The 24503-nt window shown below is 32.6% G+C and overlaps 1 protein-coding gene and 1 non-coding gene across 2 annotated transcripts in view; both read right to left on the bottom strand.

The window, feature by feature from the left end:
* Positions 1 to 24503, bottom strand: part of LOC129799806 (ATP-binding cassette sub-family C member 4-like) — a 69488-nt gene that overhangs the window by 3758 nt on the left and 41227 nt on the right. The window contains exons 11-18 of the mRNA XM_055844034.1: positions 20964 to 21226; positions 20622 to 20862; positions 20322 to 20522; positions 10913 to 11112; positions 10498 to 10843; positions 10252 to 10402; positions 5111 to 5341; positions 704 to 996 (exon numbers count right to left, since the gene is read on the bottom strand). Of these exons, the coding sequence (XP_055700009.1) occupies positions 704 to 996; positions 5111 to 5341; positions 10252 to 10402; positions 10498 to 10843; positions 10913 to 11112; positions 20322 to 20522; positions 20622 to 20862; positions 20964 to 21226 (1926 nt within the window). The remainder of the gene's footprint in view (positions 1 to 703; positions 997 to 5110; positions 5342 to 10251; positions 10403 to 10497; positions 10844 to 10912; positions 11113 to 20321; positions 20523 to 20621; positions 20863 to 20963; positions 21227 to 24503) is intronic.
* Trnay-gua (transfer RNA tyrosine (anticodon GUA)) lies at positions 5472 to 5569 on the bottom strand. Its single transcript has 2 exons — positions 5533 to 5569; positions 5472 to 5507 (listed from the first exon to the last, which is right to left on the bottom strand). It is a non-coding gene; the product is annotated as a tRNA-Tyr (tRNA).

The following is a 24503-nucleotide window of genomic DNA, read 5'->3' as shown; positions in this document are numbered from 1 at the left end:
AAAATATTTATTCCCATAAAATATACAATAATATACTCATCGAGTTTTCTGATTGGGTAGAGCTTTGAATGTTTTATTTTTGTAAGTTCCAGGCTTTAAGAAAACGCGCTGAAAATAAATATTCTTACGATGCTACGTTGAGTCAATAAAAAATTAACAGAAATTATAGACTAATTAATTTATACTCATTTATAAAAGATTACGATAATTCCAAAAATAACCTCATCCAGACATTTTACCACTCTAACGTCTTTAACCATTTTAAGCTGTAATATCCAAAAAATTTTCATATAAAAAGTTTATATATAATTTAGGAGTTAATGAAAACATTTCCAAAAGTTTGTATTGATGATAAATATTATTTAATATTGTAGAATTCCATTTTGTGATTGCACTTTTTTATCACTAACCACCGTTCATATTAACAACATATTTTTAATCCGTGTATTAACAATTATTTCTGCAGATATCCAATTTCCGGTGCGAAATTGTCTATTGCGTCATATATTGTTAATCCATTCAGTACAAATTTGCTGAATGTTTAGATATAATCACGTATTCAAATGGTGCTTCCACCAAAGCTCACAAAGTGAATCCTAAATCCCTAGCTTTTTTTTTGGTGTTTATTGAGAGCGGAAATGGAAGTGAAATGGATCAGTGTGGAGCTCAATTTTATGATATGTGTGCTATATAGAGTGCCTACCCTTGGTCTAATTGCAACATTGATATCCTTCAGCACGTCCTTTCCGTCAGGTGTGTAACGGAGAGCGAAATTGGTGAATTTGAGCCCACCTGAGTGTGGCCAATCGACCGGTGGTCGATACTTGGGCTCAGTATCCATGGATGGCTCACTCGGTTGCTCAGCATATTCAACCACCCTCTCCACAGATGTCATTTGATTTTCCAATTCTGCTGTCTGACGCATCCCCCACTGGCACATAAAGATAAGATTGAATACTTGTGTGATTGCCAATCCCACATTGCCTCCCAAAGCGTCTAGAAATTATTCAACACTCAGAATTAAACATTGCTCACCATGTCGCTCTTTTTTTTCTGTCTGGTAAATATAGTATGTATAAAAGTTTCATGTGGAATTTTTTTTGGGAATACAGAGAGAATATTTTGGGGACAGTAAATAAAATGAACGAGAAGATAAAACTGTAGAAAAATTGAATGCATGGCAAATAAATTAAATTTATTGTGGATATCGATTGCAGCATTTGCAGTATTAATAGAAAGAATACTCCTTGTGGCCATTAACCTACTGATGACCGGTTTTTTTAATAGAGTAATCCATAATTTCTGGATAAGAACAGTGCATTATTTGGAATTGGACATATTTTTTAAAAAAAAAAATATGTCACATTAAACTTTATCAAAATATATTGCTATTACAAATCAAATTAATTAAAGGAATATGAAAAAAAAATAAGAAATGTTCGAAGCTAGAGTGTATGCGAAGCCCGAAAGTCTTCTAATATGGCAAAAATATAAAATATTTTACTGATTTTTTAATTGGTAAACTTATTAGTAGGGACACTTTCATGCAGCTGAAGTTTTTCTCAGACTTCTGGGGCCTTATCCTCCACTTTGTGAGAGAAGATTTTAACGAGCTTCTCTCCGTGACATTTTCGCCTATTTTTCCCACCTGCCTTCTCTCCGTATCCACGAATATCGGAGAGAATCAGGGAGATTTTCGTGTGGAACTACTTGCGGAAATCGTTTTTTGGCATTCCGCGCACTGCTTTTGGTCGCAAAAAACTGAATACTGAAGTAATTATAAATTCAATGAATGAATAAGTAATTAAAGAACATTGATATAACGGAAGAATACCAGCGATCGGCAGTGTTCCTCGGATCGTCAGGTTATTACTGTATTGTTGCTCCAAATAAAATGAATTTTTAAAAATGATTACCTACTTTTTACCAATTAATTCTTACAAGAATGCACTGCATTAACTCTGATTTAATTTATAAAATCAAATTTCCGTGAGGCACCTGGTTGAATTCGTGACGATCCGAGGTAGAGATTGCAAGTTTGCAATTACACCTAATTTTTATTAATTTATTGTAAAAATTAAAAATTCAAATGCCCAGATACAGTTAAATGGATCACTAATATACCAATTGGCATGCACAAATATACAAATAGTATTGTGAGGCTTATAATTTTCAACTAAACATCGAGCATGTCTCTTAACATTCCGATCCGGGGTGCTCTTCCCTTAAGCTTTGATTTATTCATCGCGACTCCTCTTAACACTTAAATGATTTAATGTTCAGTAATAAACTTAAAAAAAACCTTTGCATTTGTATCAATTTAATTATAAATACGTATTTATAAGTATAACTGTGTTATCACACTTGCAAATTAAATTTTAATATGATTCACATTAATTGTCGCTGGTGAGAATCCAAATGTGTAATTTGTGTGTTTGAATCATTTTATATTCAAAATTTGATCTATTTGTTGATAAAAAGGTAGACTTGGCCCGCAAAATTTGATATAAATTGATTTATGGCATTAATGCGAAAAATTAATACGATTTTCTCTTTAATTTTTTAATGTGAAAAATATTTATGCTTTAGGTAAATTTAAACTTATTTTTGTAGGCCAAGTCCACTTCTTTATCAATAAATAGAAAAATCCCAAATACTAAGTGACTCAAAGACACAAATATTTGGACGCTCACAAGCGACAATTAATGTGAATCACATTAAAATTTTAATGTACAAGTGTGATAACGCCGTAAACATGAACTCATTTTCTTGTGGTTTTGTATAAATTTTCCTGAAAATTGTCAAATAATGCTAAAGTGAATTTTCAGTTATTTTTGTAAAACCAATTTCCATTGAATTTTTCTTTTTTTTAGCAATTTGACAAGGATTATTGGATTCATATCAATATATATTTTCCTGTAAAATTTAAAAATTCTCATTTATAATTTATTAATTTTATTATTTTGCTGCTTAAAATATTTGTTTTGTTGGTTCTTGAGATCTAACAATTCCAACTTTCTAAAAAGGAGCCTTTTCCCGATAAACTCACTATAAATTATGCGATCTGTTTTCTCCGGTTTTAGTTAAAACAAAAATTAAGCGTTTTAAAGAGTTCACGGCCAAGTTAACTGCTAAAAATAAGTTCCATCTTGTTTAAGAATATAAATAGGTTAAACAAAGATCTAATGATTAAATGGCCACAACCGTTTTCTTATTTACGAGAGCTGAAACTGGCTGAAACAAAATAGTATTAAAATTATAAACAAACTGGAAAATGACTGGTATCAAACTCAAACAATTAGAAAAATAATAAGAGATAATAAGAAAAAAAAACTTCATTGAAATTTATTATAAATATATGGAAATTGTATTTATTAAGCGAAATAATTATTTGAAAACCATTTACAACTTTCAAAAACGCGATATTTTAATTTATTTGCTTATTTTCTATGTAAATTAATCAAACTCTCACCGAGAATACCACTCGAGAATTCTCCCCGGTTTTTGATGAGAAAATTTCAAATCGAAAATTTCGTGGATACCAAATAGAAGAGTTCCACACGGAGAGCTGACTTTTCCCACAAAATCAAACTCTCACATCTAGAGGATACGGCCCCTCGAGTTTTTCTCAATTTTGAGATAAATTTTTAAGCATTAAATCTTTAAATCGGCCCTTAACCCTTTAAGGACAAGTGAGACACCGGTGTCCCAAAAACAATAACGTTTTTTGCAATAGAAAGTTATTATGTTTCCTAAAGTCAGAAAAAAAAATTGTTTTTGATTTTGGGACACCGGTATTCCACTCGTCCTTAAAGGGTTAAGGGCTTATTCGTAATTCTCTAAAAAAAATATTTAATTTTAAAATGTCAAATATTTTTTTATTCCTTTAGCAGAAAACATGTACAACTTCATGAAAACGAGACTAAAATGAAATTTCTAAATTTCTTTAATTTAAAATCTTTTAATACTAATTTTTTCAGTAAGATTGAATTAGATGAAGCATCATGTTGCTTTAACGCAATACAGGAGATCTTTAATTTTAACACTAAATCATTAAGATTTCTTTATCTCAAAATTGATGTCAACTAACTAATTTACAACATTTTTTTTCTGACTGTTAGCGAAACAAAATATTATGAATATTTAATTAAACATCTATTTAAATCCATAAAACATTTTAGGATATCTCCGTATTCTTTGACTGCTTAAAGCTTAAAATGTTTTTCGTGTTTTCCATTTTAGCCAATAATAAAACCAAATAAAATAAAATGTTTTAATGCAATTAAAACACTTTATTGAGTTAGAGAATTAGTAAGAATACTCATACGAGTATTGGGTAATAAATGAGTAGATAAATTTAATCGGATAATAGAAGCGAATATTTGAGACAGGAAATTAAAGAATTTAATAAACAAATAATAAGGGTATACAAGTGAAAATAATGCAGACTTAATACTTATTTATTCACTCATATTTTTAACTTTTCAAATTGATTGATAATATCATTTTTGTTGCGATACTGTTGTGATACTTTTTGTTGGATGGAATTCATAAATATTTATCCATTAGAAAAAACATTAAAAGTGATTTCTAAAATTGTCTGGAATGAATAATTATTTGAGTAAATCTACCATGGTGAAAGAAAATCAATGAACTATTCATTCTATTGTTCATTTATTGTAACAAAACCCCGTAAAAGAAACATTAAAATTAATGAAGTTTATTGGAATTGATTAAAAGAGGGAATCTTTCGTCCAAAGAGGGATGGTTTTCGTATCTTTTATTTAAAAAAAAAATGCAAATGCTGCAATATTTCCATAATACTTGTGAATTTCTCAATAACTTAATCGTTATACTGCATTTGTGTGCAAATTTTATGTTCTACTCCATTGAATCAATAAATATCGCACCTTTGCTCATGGCTTTGTGATAAAATTAATGTTGGACACACTTTTAGCTAAAAAACTATTTACTCTTCCCTTTCTCGTTCTATCTTCCTGTCCCCTCTTGGCATTACCCTCTCTGTAAATTCCCAATAGTGCTATAAAATTTAGCATGAAAGAGAGTGTATTGTGTTGAGTCACGTCCAATGCCATTAAATTCTACTCACCATTGCCGAGAACGAGAAAACTCATTGTTACGGAAGTTATGTATAGAACACACACGAGCTCCAACCACAGTGCGAAAGCTCTGGTCGTGGCCAAATAGAGATACCAAGCCGATGTATTGAGATCCTGATGTGAGTCAAATTCATTCGTCAGAACTTGCTGAGCATTGAAAGCACGAATTGTGGCCAGACCCTGAAGGGTGGCATTTGTGTGGGAAAACACTGGACTTCGAGCTGAAAATAACGACAAAAGAAGAAGAAAAAGGCATATTTAGAGAACAATACCTCTCACTAATATCACTCAAAATCAATTAAAAGAAAATTACTAAAGAAGTCAAGAAAAAGAGAACGACTGAAAAAAAGCTCCTTCGAGCCGGATTTGAACCAGCGACCTATGGATTACCATTGCAGCTCAAAGCTCACATCTACAGTCCACCGCTCTACCAACTGAGCTATCGAAGGCTGAAAGCCCCAGCGATCATGACGCAATGCCTTTCACCATACCTTCGTTTTCTAACAGTGTACGAAAGCTCCTCTCTCTCACACTCACAGAAATCTAATCAGACAGAATAAACACTCAACGACATAATTATAGTCACACTCGTTAATCAACACTCTCGAATTCTTAATCAACTGACTTCTTAATCACATTTGCAGTGCTAGAGAAATCGTAGAAATTTAATTGTCTGTGAAAATTGTACATTAGTTGCATTCCACGAATTCATATTTGTGTTTATGGGGTTTGAGATAATTAAATTGAACTGGTTCTATACTGGTTATGCATTCTTATCACTTTCCTTATGAATAACACATCTCATTTTTAGGCGAAAATTACACAAAATTGCATATTTGCTTATTGTGATCAATAGAATAAATCACAACTAGTGTAAGCGAAGATTATCTTTCCTAATTTCTATTCGGATGTAAAATCATCTCAAGATGAAACTAAATGTTTAATCGGGAAAATGGGGCACTTTTGAAATTCAGCAGTTTGTCTCCTATTTTCAAATGGAAGTGGTTCATATTGTGATATCATCATAATGATATCACGAATCATAATGAAGCATCATAAACCAATTGTGAAGCTAATTACATTATAATGAGCCTTATTTCCTTTTAAAATAAGAGAAAAATCCCAATTTCAAAGGAATTCCAATTCAAAGATGCCCCACTTTCCCTCTATACCTGTAGACCCTGTAGAGCTTTCGGTCAAACCGCAGATCTACTTCCGATTTATTTTTTAATTGAATGCTCTACGTTAGTTTAAAAAAAAATGTTTTTAATCTTAAGTTAAATGTACAACACACTCTTTCCGAACAGAAGTAGATCTTGAAAAATTCGAAAATCTATTTGAAGATCCAAAAAAGAGACTTTCTTACTTCTTAACACTTTCGCAAGGTGGCGGAAGTAACATCCTGTTCGAATTTCGAAGTGCTCAAGTGTCAAAATGTGACGGTCTTCACATTTTTGTGAGGAAAAAACTGAACAACAACGATTACTGTTCTTGTCCCATTATGCAATCACCCTATAATCACTGAGTAACTCTTTTGCCAGCTTTCTAGTGTGATATTTGATAAATTTTCCCCACCTTGTTCGAAAATTTAGAATGAAAATTCGAAATTCAATTTGAATTCTTCGAACTGCAACGACTTTTTGTGCAAATAGAGTTCCATTTACCTTTCATCCAAGACACTATTCTTTCCGTACAGAAGTAGATCTTGAAAAATTCGAAAATCTATTTGAAGATCCAAAAAAGAGACTTTTTTACTTTTTAATACTTTCGCAAGGTGGCGTAAGTTACATCCTGTTCGAATTTCGAAGTGCTCAAGTGTCAAAATGTGTCGGTCTTCACATTGTTGTGAGGAAAAAAACTGAACAACGACGTTTACTGTTCTCGCCCCAGTATTTAATCACTCCATAATCACTGAGTAACTCCTTTGCGAGCTTTTTAATGTGATATTTGATAAATTTTCCCCAACTTGTTCGAAAATTTATTATGAAAATTCGAAATTGAATTTGAATTCTTCGAACTTCAACGACTTTTTGTGCAAATAGAGTTCCATTTACCTTTCATCCAAGACACTATTGGAGAATCAAAATTTACTTGTGATCGGGCTCACTGAGGATCAGTGAAAATTTTTCAAACCAACTCACTAGTTGAATATCCATCTTATTAAATTGCTGCCTAGAAAAAATCCTAGCTATTTCAAAGCAAAATTATTTATTACTCCCTCTGTCACAAAAAAAAATCGTACGTTTGGGAAAAATTATTCCGAAAAAGGTTACTTTTGGGTTAAATCATTGAGAATAAGGATTTTTTTAAGGTAAATGATTGTAGTTCTGCAAATGTCTTATGTATGAACATATTTAAGATTTTTACCAATAGCAAAAGGATTATACTAAAAATCTTTTCTTAATTCCAAAAATTTTCCTAAGCAGAGGGAGTAGAAGGAAGTAGACCTGAGGGGCAATTCATGAAAGTATCCAGACAAAATTTTGACTGGTTACTGTCTGTTTTCTGTGAAGCGAATTTCGCCATCCCGTAAAAAGGTGCGTTTCCTCGCTAAAAATGTAGGGTGTACAAGGTTTTGGGTCTTGTACCTGCTGGAATTTCGGGATGTATCCAGACAATTTTACCCTCCAGCTCGACACCGGAGGGTACGATTTTTTTGCCAAAATCTTATGAAAAAATTATTTATGAATTTGAATTTATTTGTATTTATGTATTTGTTTTAAATCAAACATACTTAGGGTCCCCCCTTTTTCAATGTCTGATTAGATAGAAAAAAAATAGAATACAACAAAAAAAAAGAAAATGAGAACAAGATAAAGTGAAAAAAAAATTAAATAGAGAAGAGAGAAAAAAAAGAAACAAAGAAACTCTACCCCGACTGAAAGGCACCAGAAATGCCGGCCTGCGACGTCGTAGCGTAGCATTTTTTTTGCATTATTTTATTTAGATAAAGATGCCCAGACATGAAAATTATAAGAAATTTGAGGGTTTTAAAATTTTATAAACGTTTAAATATTCCATACGTCCCGAAAAAAATAGATTTTGTGAAAGTTCAGGGATTAATGGAATTATTATTAAGGATTAAAAGTTTCAGATTTTTTTCTTGCTAAATTTGCAATCGATTCATTTCGACCCTAAATTTTCGCCAAGCTAAGACTTCTACAATGATCTAAAGAAAATTATTTTTAATATCTATTAAAATGTTGAAATAAATAATAATAAATTAAAAAATTAATATCAATTAACCCCCTAAAGATCACCACGTGTCAATCAATGCACGCATCAAAAATATCATATTTCCAGTATTTTAAGTAATATTTACCACGTTTATGTACAAAATGAATAAAAACTTTATTATCAGAAGAAATACAATTTCTGCGATTCTACTCTTGAGAGGTAATTAGTCTTTACAGACTTACAATATCTATCATAATTCTCAGAAAATACATGTGACGACAACTTTATCAATACCCAAATAATTTTATAACCTTTTAATGTTGAAATTGTATTTAGAATTGAAAAGGAAGTCAAAGTGATTTTGGGAAAAATGGTTGAAAATATAAACATTTATATTTGCACTGTACCATTATTGCAAAATTTATTTTCCTTTATATGAAGCAATATAATTGAACCATTTTATGTTCAATAAACTTCAGCAAAATATAAATAATTTATATTGGTTTTTGAAAATTTTCTTCTATCTTAGAATGCTTTAAATTCCTAATTTATTATAACGATTCATGTGTCCCAATTTTAAATACGCGCCTTAATAAATAAACTGCTAATTACGTTTTGCCTACTTTTTGGCGAAAAAAATTGACTGAAAAAATGTATTAAAATTAGGGTTATTTACTTTTCGCCATACCAAACATGTCTCCGCCATATTCGCCGTCCAGTCAATTTTGTCTGGATATTTCGTGAATTGCCCCTCTGTTTTGTGGTTTAAAGCTATATTGATATACGGCTTTTTAGCATATTTCCAAAGGAAGCTTAATCCAAATATTTTATGTAGACCCATAGTTGCTTTGTAGAGCCAAATTACGTTAAGTTAAAGCGCAATTTTCTTTATAAATATTATATGCGAAAACATTGTAGTGGTTCCTTAATTGTAAAACACTAGCGTTAGAAAATAAAGAAATTAAAAAAAAAACTAAAACCTATTTTTTAAATGAGCAACATTAAACAATGAATGATAATAAAAAATAATAATTAAAGAAAATCTTGATCAATAAGTCCTTTGAATTATGTAATCAGAATCATTTTAAAAGACAAAAATAATTATTACATTTCCTAAAAAAATTTAAAGCTTTTTTGTACATTTTCGCCAGGAGCCTCTCGACATTTCATTTTTCCATACGTTTTTGCATAGAGGCACTGAAGAATATTGGCAAGTTTTTTCCTAAAGAGAATTAACTTATCAGTCTGATATATTTCGAAGTCGTACATTAAAAGCTTTCTAAAAATACATATTTCACTATGTTCGTCGAAATAATACAAGAACTACGAGCAAATTTGTTTAAGACGCGGTGCAATATCTACAAAATTTTTACAAGCAAAAGTGAAAAATAGCTTCACTTTTTATTAAACTTGATGGGTTCTGATTTTTGCACTTCATTTATTTCTCTATTTTATAATTTTTATTTTAAATTACGTTTCTGAAATAATAATGAACGTTGCCGTTTGGCACATCTCAACTTTTTTCTTTGATTTCATTTTCCAGAAATATAATTTTTTTAAGCTTCAGTTTATTTCCCTTAGTTATTCAATATTAAAAAAAATATATCACATATTTATTAAGAGTTAGTTCCTTATCCCAAAAAATTGAAGTCGTACATGCGTGAACTACCCTACCCTCTTCTAAAGAATCAATGCTCGGTCTTCATAAATGAATCAGTAATCAGTGTAAAACAAGTAAAAACATCAATATACACAAAGGAGTATGAACCTTTGTATGAACGGAAGTTTCTCATGTGATCGAATATTCATGGGCATTAGTGTAGGGCCTACATATTCGTTTTATGCGATGTCGCGTGTTTAAATTGCTGGTATAAGTTCTTTGAGATTTTTCGAGTGGATTTTGCGTAACATGGAAAACAAACAGGATATTGAGATGGCAAAATGATATACTTACTAAGAGCCTCTACGCGCTTTATACTCCTGGCTGTGTTCACATAAACGAACCGCAGGAGGTAGAACAGGAGGGACATTATGAATGTTGGCAGTAGAAGCCAGTAATTTACAATAGCCACCAATGTGATGATGGCAATTAACTCCAGGAAGAACTGTTGTGGGCAGAAGAAAAAAAAGGTGGCATTAGTATCAGAATGGAGGTGACTTTGTGCCCTGTCATTGGGTGGATTTGAGAAACTATAATTACCAGGATACAATCCATCATGGCAACAGGTAATTGGGCATCTACACAGCCAATATCCTTTGAGAAGCGATTGAGAATACGACCCGATGGATTGGTGTTGAAAAAGAGCATCCTGGCTCTGGTAAGGCCACGAAATAGCTTATCGTGCAGCTTGACGGATGCTCTGAGGCACATGTGAAAGAAGGAATAGGATCGGCTGAGGGTGAGTCCCAGGAGGGCAAGGATGGCAATGGCGTAGGTGTAGATGAATCTCGTGCGAGAAACTTCTTCCTCATCAGCATGACTCATGCTTCCGTCTGTTCCATTCTTGAGATATTTCTCATATGAGATTGATTCCTCCCAATTTACCCTAAAATGCCAAGGAGGAAAGAAATCTCGCAAATGCTACTAGAATACATTCTTGCGGGGAAGGACTTACCATTTGGACACAAAGTAATCCACACCACTCATGCTAACTTGAGCTGCAACAAACAAGAAGCATACCAGTGAGACGGTCCAGCAACTTTCCACTGACTTCAAATAGGATTTGTACGTGCGATATCCAACGGCTCCAACTATTTGAGATTCCTTCGAGGCTGTTGGTTCATGGTCTAAATTGGTGTTGGTTTTGTTTTTCTTCTGCAACCCCATAGAAAATGAGAAAGACAAATAGGAAAACATAAAGAAAAGTCTGTAAATACCATCATTTTGTGGCTGGTAATGTCTTCAAATTAAATTGGACCATTTATATAGAGTTACTGTTTAACTTCTCAAACTAAGTATTTCCACCAACATTTTCTAATGCTTTAAGAATAATGGGGAAAAGAGTTGAACAAAAGTAGTAATTTTCCACACCATAATGTCTAAGATATTTAGAGTTTTCAGTTCTCATTCAAATTAATTAATTAATTAATTAATGAATTAATTATTTCTTTTCTTAAACTCTTCTGTATATTGCAATATTCTATTATTTTTTTCTATTCAGTCGTATAATTATACCGTCAGCATAAAGCACAAAAGCTTCAGTAGAAACAGTGACAATTGGAGCATAAACTTCATTTAATTCAAAATTTTCGAAACGGTTTTTCTGAATTTATAATGAAATTTATTCAAATTAGTGTACCGAGTGTACCGCATGCTTTTGATTGGATACAATAACCCTCTAACGGTGTTTTCTTTAATATGCGAAAAAAGTTCTAAAACAATGTTTTCTAGGATAATTATGATCCAATAAAGTCGAAAAAACAATCCATTCTTCATTATCTCTTTTAGTTTAGGCGCTAGGTAAGAAAATATAAAATTTTTTTTAAACTCTTTTTACTTCTGAAATTCACATTTTTAGTTTTTTCAATTTTTTTAAATAAAATATACAAAGTAGAATGACATATCTTTCAGTAAAAAATAAATTTATTTTAGTCAGATAACTTTAAATCGGTATTTTTATGGAAATTGGAAATGAGTTTTTTTGCACTAATATTTTTCTGTTGCTTTTTCTCTGACCTGTCACACAAAACTGGGAATAGCAACCAAACTAAGGGTCAAAATGAGTTCAAACTTTCAAGAGATGTTTATAAAACTATTAACGAGGACACTATAGCACTTTTCAATAAATAAAATCTTTATTGTCGCTCTAAATGTGATTTTTGTGAAGACCGCCTGGAGGTGAACTTACCCGTTAGAGGGTTAACTCATTATGCTTAGTTTCTAAAAAATTGTCAAGAGGCTTTCCAAATCTCACATGAAACTCTTCTACTTTATTTTCTATTATTCACCTTTTATCCTTCTACTGGCTTATATTGCTTTAGCAAAAATACATTGAATAGATTTTGAAAATAAAACTAAAAATAATGATATTCAAAAGATAATAATTTCGAGCTCGAAGAAACATGATTAAAATAAATTGTAAGGGAGGATATCACAGTTAATTATAGGAATTATAGAAAAAGGTTGACAGATGATGTGAATGTCTTGGCTAACTCCCAGCGAGCACTAAATGCTAACCGATTTCAATTAAACTGAAAACATTTGTATTTTCAGCTGAATTCCGTTAACCTTTATACGAAAATTCACGAAGCAGTGCCATTACCATATATTTGGTTAGCACTTTTTGTTCAGCAACTGCTGACCGGTCAGCACATTTTTGCTGATGTATTCAGCAAAAATATGCTGAACACGCACCTTTTTTCAGCTAACTGTGTTCGCTGGGCCGTTTCTTTTTGGTACGAAACATTGCTTAATTTTTTAAAGTATTGATTTCTGTATTTCGCTGAATAAAAAAAAATATATTAAAAAAAATTATTATTTACTTATGAAGTGATTATTAAAAAAATAATAGTTTTAATACAAACTATTCTTGAGTATCTTTAACACTAAACCTAGCAAGATCCGGTAAAATTGACCCGTTTAAAACTTTTTAAAATTAACACATATTTATAGGGGCGGTGACATTATCCCTGAAAAATGCGACCAATTTTAGTGTAAATTTTTTCCTGTTTTCGTACACATTTCACGAGATATATTCAAAACTACGTAGGTTGCCAATTTGGGATTTTCGGTTGCCTCTTCGATATTAAATTGGCTTTTATTTTGTATTAGTATTTTTTGCTAATTCATTCTACAATGACAGAAAACAGCTAATAAACTCAAAAGTTTTTTCGGCACACTAGAAACACATGGGAAATATAGGAAATGTCATGCCCCTGCATATTTAAACGGTGCAATAACCTATCAAACTTTATGAATTTCTCAAAATAAGCATGTAATATATTTTTCAGTGAATTTAATTTTTTTCCTCTTTCCCTGTGTCAGACGGGAATTTTCTAAGGAATTTCAAAATATTCATTCGTTTATGCACGCATTAAGAACTTACGAAATGCTCGTATATTGTATAACCCACAAAAAGTTCGTAAAAGTTTGTACTTCTTCACAAACACTGTAAATATGATCACTAGACAGCATTTTTTGGTTTTTTTTACAAACGTTTATTCTTTTCAATGTTTGTAAACACACAGAAAATTGTTCGTCAAATTTTGTAATTTGTTCGTAAAGTTTTGTCAGACAAACAAAAATGTGCGAACAAATGTTTGTAAAGGAACAAGAAATTTCGTCAAATGCTCAAGTTACGAACAATGGCCTGAGAAAATTCTGAGACCAAGATCAAGATCAAAATTTCAAGTTGTCAATGAAAGCATTAATGGAACTTAAAATGTCCTAGCTAAGAACCAAGATTGCAAGATTTCCCACACTTAACGAAACGTCACTTCTGACGAATATCTCCATTTCTTTGCCGAATTTGTTGAAATTTCGCCGTACAAATCAGAAAAATTAATTATAGGTTGTATAAAATAATATATGACAGTCCATAATCGGAAATAAAATAAGTGCAAACAAAACTTGTGACGTGTAATAAACCCTGAAATGCTTCTTCAAGATGTAATTCTTTTGCAGGTATTCACAGGGTATTGTACTTCTAAATGTACATTTAAAAATTTACCATTATGATTAAATTACAAGATCAAACATAGCATTATTCATAGTCATTTTCTCTCTTTGTATCATCTCTTATAGAAATATTCCTCATCAAAAACAATTTCCGCATGAAACTCTTCAAATTGTTAGTAGGGGGAGGCTTTGATCGTTCGCACATACGCTACCTTCAGACACTTCATATTTCTCCCATATTCCTTTATGAATCTCACATATGGCTATATATTGTAATAGCTAACCTTAAATCCCATCTTTCCTGAAAAAATTGAGAGTCTAATCCTTTTTTCCTAGTTTCAGGAAACAAAAAATAAAAACAGGTCCAAAACTGTAATTTTGCTGTGCAATATTTCATACGATTGTGCAGAATTAATATCACTTTTCTGAAAAACTACTATCACAAAGGGTAGAAGGGTTATTAGGAATCAGATTTATGTAAAAATCTTTTAGGCTGAACAGGCACTTTTTGTGGGTGGAACAAAATTCACAAACTTGACTCAGATTCATCGATCGCACATAGAAGACTGCTTCTTTCAGATATTTTCCAGGAAACTTCATTTTAGATACGATCCCTCATATTCACATCTATTGTAATCTACCGATTTGATCCACCACTAAAAAGGAAAACTTAAAAATCGTAAAGTTGATAAACAAGAAGTAGGGGGAGGCTTTGAACTTTCGCACACAAAAATGATGTTCAAGTTCAGTGATTTTTTCTGACTACCATGCAAACCGTATGGATTCTCCAACTATGCCAAAAAAATGTCTTACTTATAAGGTTCATAATCCCACCAAACAAAATCCCAGGAAATCCTTAGATTTTCCTCCAGAGGAAAATGAAAATTGAATGGCGATTTGTCCGATAGATGAATCAAGTTTCTATTATCGCACACGATTCACGCCATCATTGAACACCCCATTTTCACCGTAAATTTTGCACCGGACACTAAAAGTTGCACATCATTGTTTAAAGGGAACTCTAATCTACTTGATTAAACCATTTTTATAAGGAATAAAACATTTTAATATCACTTTTTTGGAACTTTTATGAGAGATGTTTTATTGACATTAAAAACCATTTTTTGCTTGATTCTACGAGAATTTCACTCCGGAAACGGTTAAATCTGATGAATACTTTCTTGAAAAGTCCAAATATCACCAAATTTACACGAATCAATAAGTTTTTAAAGCTAAAAATTGACTAAAACTTTGCAAGCGAGAAGACCACACAAGATTCCACCATTCCTCCACGGAGCCGGATATGCACAAAAACCTTTGAATGCGCATCATTGAAGATTTCCCTGTTCCTGCAGCTGCAGGAACAGAGAAATCTTCAATGATGCGCATTCAAACGTTTTTGTGCATATCCGGCTCCGTGGAGGAATGGTGGAATCTTGTGTGGTCTTCTCGCTTGCAGAGTTTTAGTCAATTTTTAGCTTTAAAAACTTATTGATTCGTGTAAATTTGGTGATATTTGGACTTTTTAAGAAAGTATTCATCAGATTTAACCGTTTCGGGAGTGAAATTCTCGTAGAACCAATCAAAAAAATGGTTTTTAATGTCAATAAAACATCTCTCAGAAAACTTCCAAAAAAGTGATATTAAAATGTTTTATTCTATATAAAAATGGTTTAATCAAGTAGATTAGAGTTCCCTTTAAACAATGATGTGCAACTTTTAGTGTCCGGTGCAAAATTTACGGTGAAAATGGGGTGTTCAATGATGGCGTGAATCGTGTGCGATAATAGAAACTTGATTCATCTATCGGATAAATCGCCATTAAATTTTCATTTTCCTCTGGAGGAAAATCTAAGGATTTCCTGGAATTTTGTTTGGTGGGATTATAAACCTTATAAGTAAGACATTTTTTTGGCATAGTTGGAGAATCCATACAGTTTGCATGGTAGTCAGAAAAAATCACTGAACTTGAACATCATTTTTGTATGCGAAAGTTCAAAGCCTCCCCCTATCTTGAAAATTTCAAGCACCTCCGAGAGGTTCTTGGAATTATTTCAAGAAAACAAGAAACTTGACGTTTTGCAATCTTGAAATATTGGTTTCAGAATTGAAAATCTTGATATCCACATGGTTTGTGTCTTGGATTTCAAGATTCCAAAACATTTGACAGATTTGACATCTAAATCTTGATTTTTTGACTTCAGAATACCAAAATCTTGAAATTTTCTTGATCTTGATTTTGATCTTGATCTGAAAATTGAGGCCAATGTTTGTGGAAAAACAAACTTTTACAATTTTTTTTGTAGGTTTTACGATTTACGAGCATTTCGTAAGTTCTCAGTAGGAATTCACAAATATTTACGTATAACTTTACGAAATATTTTTCGCTGATTCCACTCGTGAAATTTCCTAAAACTTTAAGTCTTAGGGGGAAGTTAGGCACCTTTGAAATTGGGATTTTTCTCCTATGTTTAAGTGGAACTGAACCATATCGTAGGGTCAAAGGAACACGTCTTTGACAGGGAACCCCTATTGACACTTTTGTCAAAATCTTGAAATTTATTTAAAGTATCTAATAAAATGTAAATAATATGACGTTTTTTCTATAGTCTACGTTTTCTAATAAGAATAGGTGTTCAAATTTCGTATTCCAAATGGTATAGAATAGAGTGTCAATAGGTCCTGACGCGACTTCTTAAATTGTCAATAGGTGTTCTTTTCACCCTAATGTAATTTAGCTTCTCAATCTGTTTGTGCAGCTAAATGATATCTCGATAAGGCTCATTTTTACTTAAAAATGTATGAAATATCCCAATTTTAAAGGTGCCCTATTTTGAAAGGTGCCTCACTTCCCCCTATACTATACAAATTCCATTATGTAGAAATTCGTGGTAATGAGTAATGGCCAAATCATAAAATTAATCGCAGATTATCATTTAATCGATTGAATCCATTGAATCTAATAAGATAATAATTGAGATTGATAGCCGGCCCTGCTGAAATAGAAACATTTTGCAAGGAGTAACCATGACTGAATATTTGTGTCGGTATTCCGTTATTTTATACGATTCCAATATCTTTCAAATTATTCTTTTAATAATTTATCATGGTATTCCGTGATTCCTATTGATTCCATTTGTTATTCTCTTTATTCCGGGTTTAGAATGTTGCGAATTTTAAACATTTCCGTATACAGACGAATGTGAATATTCGACTGTCGATGACCGATCGATAGTAAGGGCGATTTTAGCGCTAGGAGAAGGCCATCAGGCTTCGCATTCTGGCTTCGAACACTTCAAATTTCCCGTATTCTTTAATGAATCTGATCTATCTGTAGCAATATGTTTTATTAGCTTCTCTTAACTCTTTCGTCTCCTTTGGGACTCTGAGTATCCATGGAAAAAAGAATTTTTTTTAGATTATTTAGAATCGATAAAATTCCGATTCTTGTGGATGATTACAAACTATAAGGATGTCCAAATCTAGGATATTTTTTGCAGGATTCCAATTAACTCCTGAGCTAAGATATTTTTGGTCAAAAATCGTGAATTTTCGATTTTCTGCTTCCTTGCACATATTGTGACTTTTTTCATATTTCTAGACCCGAATAAGGAAAAACCTCTCGGGGTCAATAGGTATGATAACTAACAATTACAGATTGCATAAATTCGAAAAACAATTCTTTCTTAAATTTTCAAAAAACTTGTTCAAACTTTTTGGGTACTCTCGTCCCCAAAAATCTAGAGGTCAAATGTAAGGTTATCCCGCCAATGCCCGCCATTTGCTTTTTGACATCAACCTTGTAAGAAAATTCCAAGAGGGAGCGAAATTTTTGCCAATATGGCCGATAATTTTGACATTTGGCAGCGAGGGAGATTGCTTTCAGGGAAGTTTTTCCTATTCTTCCTGATTTTGGTGAATTCTGATTGTCCAGGAAGTGTTTTTTTGGCTCCTGAGAAAGCTTAATGTGCCTGCAATAACATCGTGTTGAGAGAAATGTGTGTTAAAGTGTTATTGTGTGAAATATTTTGAGGAATCTGTTGGCAAGCAGGAGCTGGGTGTCCTTTTTAGCACTTCCTGGACATTCCACAAAATACTGGCCAATAATTCTTCTTGTTTTAGTGATCAACATTGCAAAGGAGTCATTTGACATGCAAAAATAATTCACAAAATTGATATTATTGGCTTTTGGAAAATTGAAGTTTGTATCCTTTGCGTTCTTTAGGGGACGAGAGTTCCCATGAGTTTTCCAATTTCCCAGAGGCAGAGAAAATTCTTTCTCTACAAAAGTATCATATTTGGCCACTAAGAGTTACAATAAAATGAATTTTACTGAAATTCGTTCGCTGGATATGTTGTGGTCCGGAAAGAGTTAAGTCAGAGGTGTGCAAAGACCGTTGAAACCGATTAAACGTCAAATGAAACAAGTACGTCACTGGTAAGAACGCTACCAGCCCCATAGCAAAATTCCTCAAAAATTCCAATGGAAAACTTGCGTCCAAATGGCTAAATTCGCTGGAATTTGACGCTAAAATTCCACTAAGTTTTCCTATGGAATTTAAAGCCGGAAATTCCATGGAAATCATAGTGCTCCATGGAATTTACTAGTACGACATGCTGGAATTCCAGCGTTAAATTCCGCGGTATTCCGCGGAAGATTTATATGGAAACTCACACGTGAAACGTCCGCGGGATAAGCTGGAAAAAACATATGGAAATTTCCACTATCTTTCCATAGTGTTTTATATGGATTTTTCCACTAGTTTTCTGAAATGTCAAACAAATAAAATGGTGTTGCGATAACTTTTAGAATTTGTTTCCAAACCTTCCGCAAACATTTCTAGTGATTCATGTGGCAATTATAATATAATTAATTATGCGATGCTGCGTTTCGTGTAGATAATAATGAAGTGATTACATTAAATTGGTCGCCAACCTAAAATAATGCTGTTTTTATGCTAATTAATATATATTTTAGGAAAAAAAATTTTTTTTAATAAAATATTTTTTTATTGCTCAAAGTGTCAATTCGTTATTGCTGGTTTATAAAAACATATTATAATCCTCGTAATCTTTGCCGTTTCTATAATATTCGGAAGTAAAATCATGAGGTGCATGTGACAGCTTCATTTTTTCTCCATTTTATTTTGGTGGAAAAATCCACATAAATTCCACGAGCATTTCCATGGATGTATTCTATAGAAAAAATCCAGCATAAATCCATTAAATTTTCCTTGGAACCTATTATGGAAAATTCCTATGGAATTTTTTAAGGAAAAATAGTGGAAAATTCCAAGGAATTTTTCGTTTTTTATTCCTATTCCGCTTTCTTTTGCAATGGGGAGAACAAACTTATTTTGACGTTTATTTATTCGGTTTCAACGGTTCTTGCATACATCTGTCTTAAGTCATACATTTGATGTGAAGTGTTCGAAAACAGAGTCAGTGCAAAGCCTGAAAGCCTTCCCCTATATATATTATACGTGACGTCAATTAGATTCTCTAACTAATTCCATTTGATATTCTTTCAGAATCTTTCGAGTGATTCTCTGGATTCTGGCAAAAGGTCAGCTTGGTTTGATTAGGTAATTTAAAATCAAATTTAAATTGGAATTTTGAGATTTCCTTACTGTTTGAGATGAGGAAAGAGAAAATGAAGACCATGAAGAAGTACTCTACACTTTCAAGAATTATTATTAGTGGAATTTTTCTTTTCTCCACCTAAATATCTCAGCTAAGAATAGGGTAATAGCAAAATTCCATTTTAGGTTCGATTCCAAATTGCCAAATTGCATCCTATTTATAACTTGGTCAACCGATTTCAATTTTCTGACTAATAGAAATTCTGCTTTAATTGTAGATCTAGTAGTTAAGATTCAATTGAAGATTCGTCGTGAAAAGCTTGCATTAGTCGATATTGTCTAGAAACATTTAGAAGTTTACGATGTAAAACTTAGGAAATACACAGAAATCCGATAAAAGAGCCATTGTTGCTGTAATCGGAATTCGCATTGTAGTAATATGACATTAGAATAAACATTAAATACTTCCAAATAAATTGAATTTACTATCTGTGGTGAAATTTCAGACACAATAGGGTGAAATAAAATAAAGCATTCAGCTAAAATTTTATCTCATATGTCAGCTATAACAAATGGCATTATTATTATGAAGAAAAATATGTACTAAATAATCCCAATGTAACATTAAATGAAATTGAACATTTGCCAACCATATAAAACAGTAAATATCTATTAAATAACTATAAAACATTATTATTTAGTAAAGTATGTTAAAACCTTGAGGTTGTCCTTTTGTTAGTTTTTTATGGAAAAATGATTTTTTTTTTAATTTAATGAGTGTACCTTTGGTGATTCTGTTTCTGTATGATTAGTTCGAGTACGAACCTCATCATCTGTCCCATCTGTCTTCCCTTTGGCTTCCTTAGCACCATCCTCAATGGCATTTGCCAGCAAACTGTAGCTCTTGCTGGTCTTGAGTTCCTTGAACGTGCCACTGGTCTCGATGTGGCCCACATTCATCAGAATAGCGTGGTTTACGTCCTTCAAATACTGCAGTTGATGCGTCACCAGCACGCAAACTTTATCCTTTTTTTGTGTATATTTTCGTATGTCGAATGGAAATAATATAATGTAGAGGTAATTTTAAAAGGTTAAATTTGCACAAGGGGACTTTAAATAATTCACCTTGAGAAATTCTTTGATGCACTTATCGAAGATGTGCTTTCCCACATGAGTGTCCACAGCAGAGAGGGGATCATCTAGGAGATAGATATCGGCTTTCTTATAAATGGCTCGAGCCAAATTAACTCTAGCTCTTTGGCCGCCACTCAGGCTGATCCCTCGTTCGCCCACAATTGTGGCATCACCATGAGGCAACATGGCCAAATCCTTTTCCAAAGCACAAACTCGTATGACTGCTTTGTATCTTTACGGGTGTGAAAAATTCAGGATGGCATTAGTTCAAAAAGCAATCGTGCGAAGTTCATAAGTATAGTTATTTGTGAGTGATGTAAGTAGAAGACTGACCTACTTTCATCGTATTCCTCAACGAAGAGAATATTCCTCCGGACACTGCCCTCAAAGAGCCATGGCTCCTGGGAGGCATAACTAATTTTTCCCGTGACTGTCATCAAACCATCATCCAGCTCCAACTCACCCAGAATCACCTGAAGTAGGGTAGACTTGCCAGCTCCAACTGGCCCAACGACAGCACACAAACTACTCGGTTCAACTGTGAGATCAATTCCTGAGATTCCTGGAAATTTTTCACACCAAAAAACCAATCCAAATCATTGCAATTAATTTTGTCCCGAAGAGGCAAAAGCACCCTCCCCCCCGGAAGCTCAACCCAATTTCCATTCTTGGTGGTGCAAATGATAAATTCCAGCTGACCGTGATTAATGGCACTTGCACTACAGATTGTGAGTTACTTTCGAAGGGTAGTTTGTTCTCACTTTATCGCCAATTTGCAGGCTTTTAAGATAAATTTACTTGGAAAATTATAGCTTATGCTCTTTATATTTGATGGAGTAACACCAAGAGCAACACACAAAAAGGGTTATTAAGCGAGTTTATTTTAATTTTACGACCGGATTATATGAGGATTTTTTTCGGTGGTACTGGGATGTATTCTACATGAAAAAGAGAGTCCTTGCACTTACAATTAAATTTAAAGGCATAATTTCGTAATGCGCGAATAAATTTTACAAGAGCAGTAAAGTAACAAGCCATCAAAAACGTTTTATTATTTCAGGACAGTAAAATACAAATAATAATTTAAAAAGAATTTAAAAAGAATTTGAAAATTGATTTTCTTTGAAATTATTAGGGCATTTCTTGCCCCTCTTGCCACAAATTTAATTTGGGTAGAAGAGATTAATTCCCTTTTCCTTACTTTTTCTCTTTTTAACTGCTCGAACTCTAAGAGAGAGCAGTTTTCACATTTCTTTATAAAAACAAGAGATGACAAAGCGTTTCAGCTTTGTGGAATGCTCGTACTAACGAGATACAGCTCTTCATAAATTAAAACTAAATTAGAGTCGGTCATTTCGAGTAGCCAGTCGTAGAAAATAGATTAAAATGTAATAATTTTTGGATGGTAATAAGTTGTCTTCACTGGTAAAAATAAAAGGGTCACCAAAGACCCTTTGAAAGGATCACTGTTTTGACACCTATTTATCACTGAAAAAATCGAATAAAAACAATGAAAAAGTCATCTTTGGTGTTCGCTCAGGTGAGAGAAATACGATAAGAGTAATAAATTTATGATAAAACACGATCTATCGTGATAATTATGCATACAAAATTTCAAAAAATTCAAGTGAACCTTTCAAAGGGTGAAATATGATCTATTTTTGTTGAAAAGAGTCAATTTGACCCTTTTATTTTTACCAGTGTTTGGACGAAATGTTTTCATTAACTCCATTTGAAAAAACCCTTCAGAATGATTGAATTTTTACCTTCAAAAATTAAATGTCGAAAATTTGTCTGAACGAAATACAGGGCCCGCTCTCTAATCTGGATCGCCGTAATCCGAACGAGTTATCGACGGTTACATTTAAAATAATTTTGAGGTCATGCATGCATGTGTCTTCACCAATGAAAATGAATTATCCTGTGATGTTTTTGTATAGCATAGAATAGCATAGATTTCTCTAATTATGTCTTTTTAATCTTCTTTAAAACTTTTATTCTAATTCAACAAAAAAAACCTTGTAATATATTTTCGAAACGTTGAGCAAATTCAAAAAAACCATCCGGATTACGAAGCGGACATCTGTCATATTTTCTCCCAATCATCCGGATTACAAAGCGGGCACTGTATTCGCATGAACTACCTCCAAAACATGTCCGAAAATGAAAAAAAATAGCTAGAGCCGTTTTCGAAAAAAAAACGGAAAAAACATGGTTTTTAGGGATAGGATGAGGGGGATGAAGAATGAGGGGGGAAACCAATGACCAGAGTATGAATTCTGAGATGTGTGAGTTATTCATGTGAAAAATTTACGGTTTTAGATCGCTTTTGTAATTTTTTCGTGAAGTTTTCACACAAAATGTCATGTGAAGCATTCAGACAACCTAAGGCTTTACATGAAAGTTTTTGCGAAATTTTTACAAACTCCTTACAAAAGGAGATCACAGAGCGGTGAATTTATCACGTGAATAACTCACCATCTCAGTATTCATACCCAGAAGAGGATATCTCTTACCGTTTGGCCTCTAGGTCAATAAAAATCCCAAAAGCATTTTACCGTTTTATTACTCAATAGGATCCATGCAGTCGGGTTAACAATTTCAAGGCCTTTCAAATAACTCCAAATTTAAGCAAATAGATTGGAAAGTAGTCCCGCTATAGTGATTAAAACATATCTAAAAATAAAATAAATCCGTGGAACCATTTTCGACAATAACCCAAAAAGCATGATTTTTCGCGGAATTGTAGAGTGGTGGGGAGAGATAAGAGGGGAAAACCTCGTCTCTAGATAATGTATTTTAAAGGGGATCACCTAAGGCTAGAAGTTAATATCTTCTAACGTATAAATTCCAGAATGGTAACACTTTAAAAAAGCTAATTTATATATAGGTACTGCTATCTCTTTGAGTTCTTAAAGTAATATAGATTATAATTGGATGAAGAACTGGCGTGATGTGTATTGATAGGGAACTCATCGGTGGTGGCCAGTGGATTTGAAGTCACTTCACAAAGAAAAACACTTCTTCAATCTTTCCCAGAGCTTTCGGTCCTGGATGTGGACCTTCTTCAGTGGTCGACTAAACTATGTTTTTTTGTACTTTATGAGGATCGTTAGGGGTAAATTGATTAGGGGTAAAATTGATAAATCCAGTTCGAGACTTATGTGGGGGAAGAGGAGAGGTCCCTGAAGACATAAAGTCGATATCTCTTACCGTAGGGCCCCTGATTCATAATTGAAACCTCTAATAGGACTCCAATTCAAAATCAAGAAAGCCAAAACCCCGAAAATTTTAGGATATTATTCCACAATTTATCCTCCGTATAATTTCATTTCATTCGGGGCTTTGAACATTTGGGATTTTAGTTTCCGGGATTTTGCGGAAAATATTTGCGGAAGAAATTGCGTAAATTAAAGACGTAAAAAGTCAAAATCTCTTTTTAAAGAAGATTTGCGAGATTTCAAAACGTTTCTATAAAAATTCTTTGTAAGCCTTCAAGTCATTCAAGTCGATTATACAAAATTAATAAAAATGAGTTCTCAAAGGTTATAAACATTGAAATTTCTTGAAGTGATAACGTGGATAATTTCCTTGCTTTATTTTGTACAACTAATTTTCATTTTTCAAGTTTATCTCAAAGTTATTTCACAAAATTTTCAAGATGTTTGTATTTGGATTTTTCAAAGCCAAAAATTCAAAGCCAGATGGATTTGTTTTTATAATGTATCTATTTAATGATATGTGAAAAGGGTATTTGAAACGTTCAGAAAACTATTAGAATACATTTGCATTCTTGCAAATTAAAAAGTGAAAACATTAATTTACAAAAGTTAAAACAAATTTATAAAAAAATCAAGGGTTAGGGTAAGTATG

Source organism: Phlebotomus papatasi, chromosome 1 (assembly GCF_024763615.1).
Source record: "Phlebotomus papatasi isolate M1 chromosome 1, Ppap_2.1, whole genome shotgun sequence".
NCBI lineage: Eukaryota > Metazoa > Arthropoda > Insecta > Diptera > Psychodidae > Phlebotomus > Phlebotomus papatasi.
Note: the sequence above shows the minus strand (reverse complement) of the source record. Positions and strands in the feature narration are given on the sequence as shown.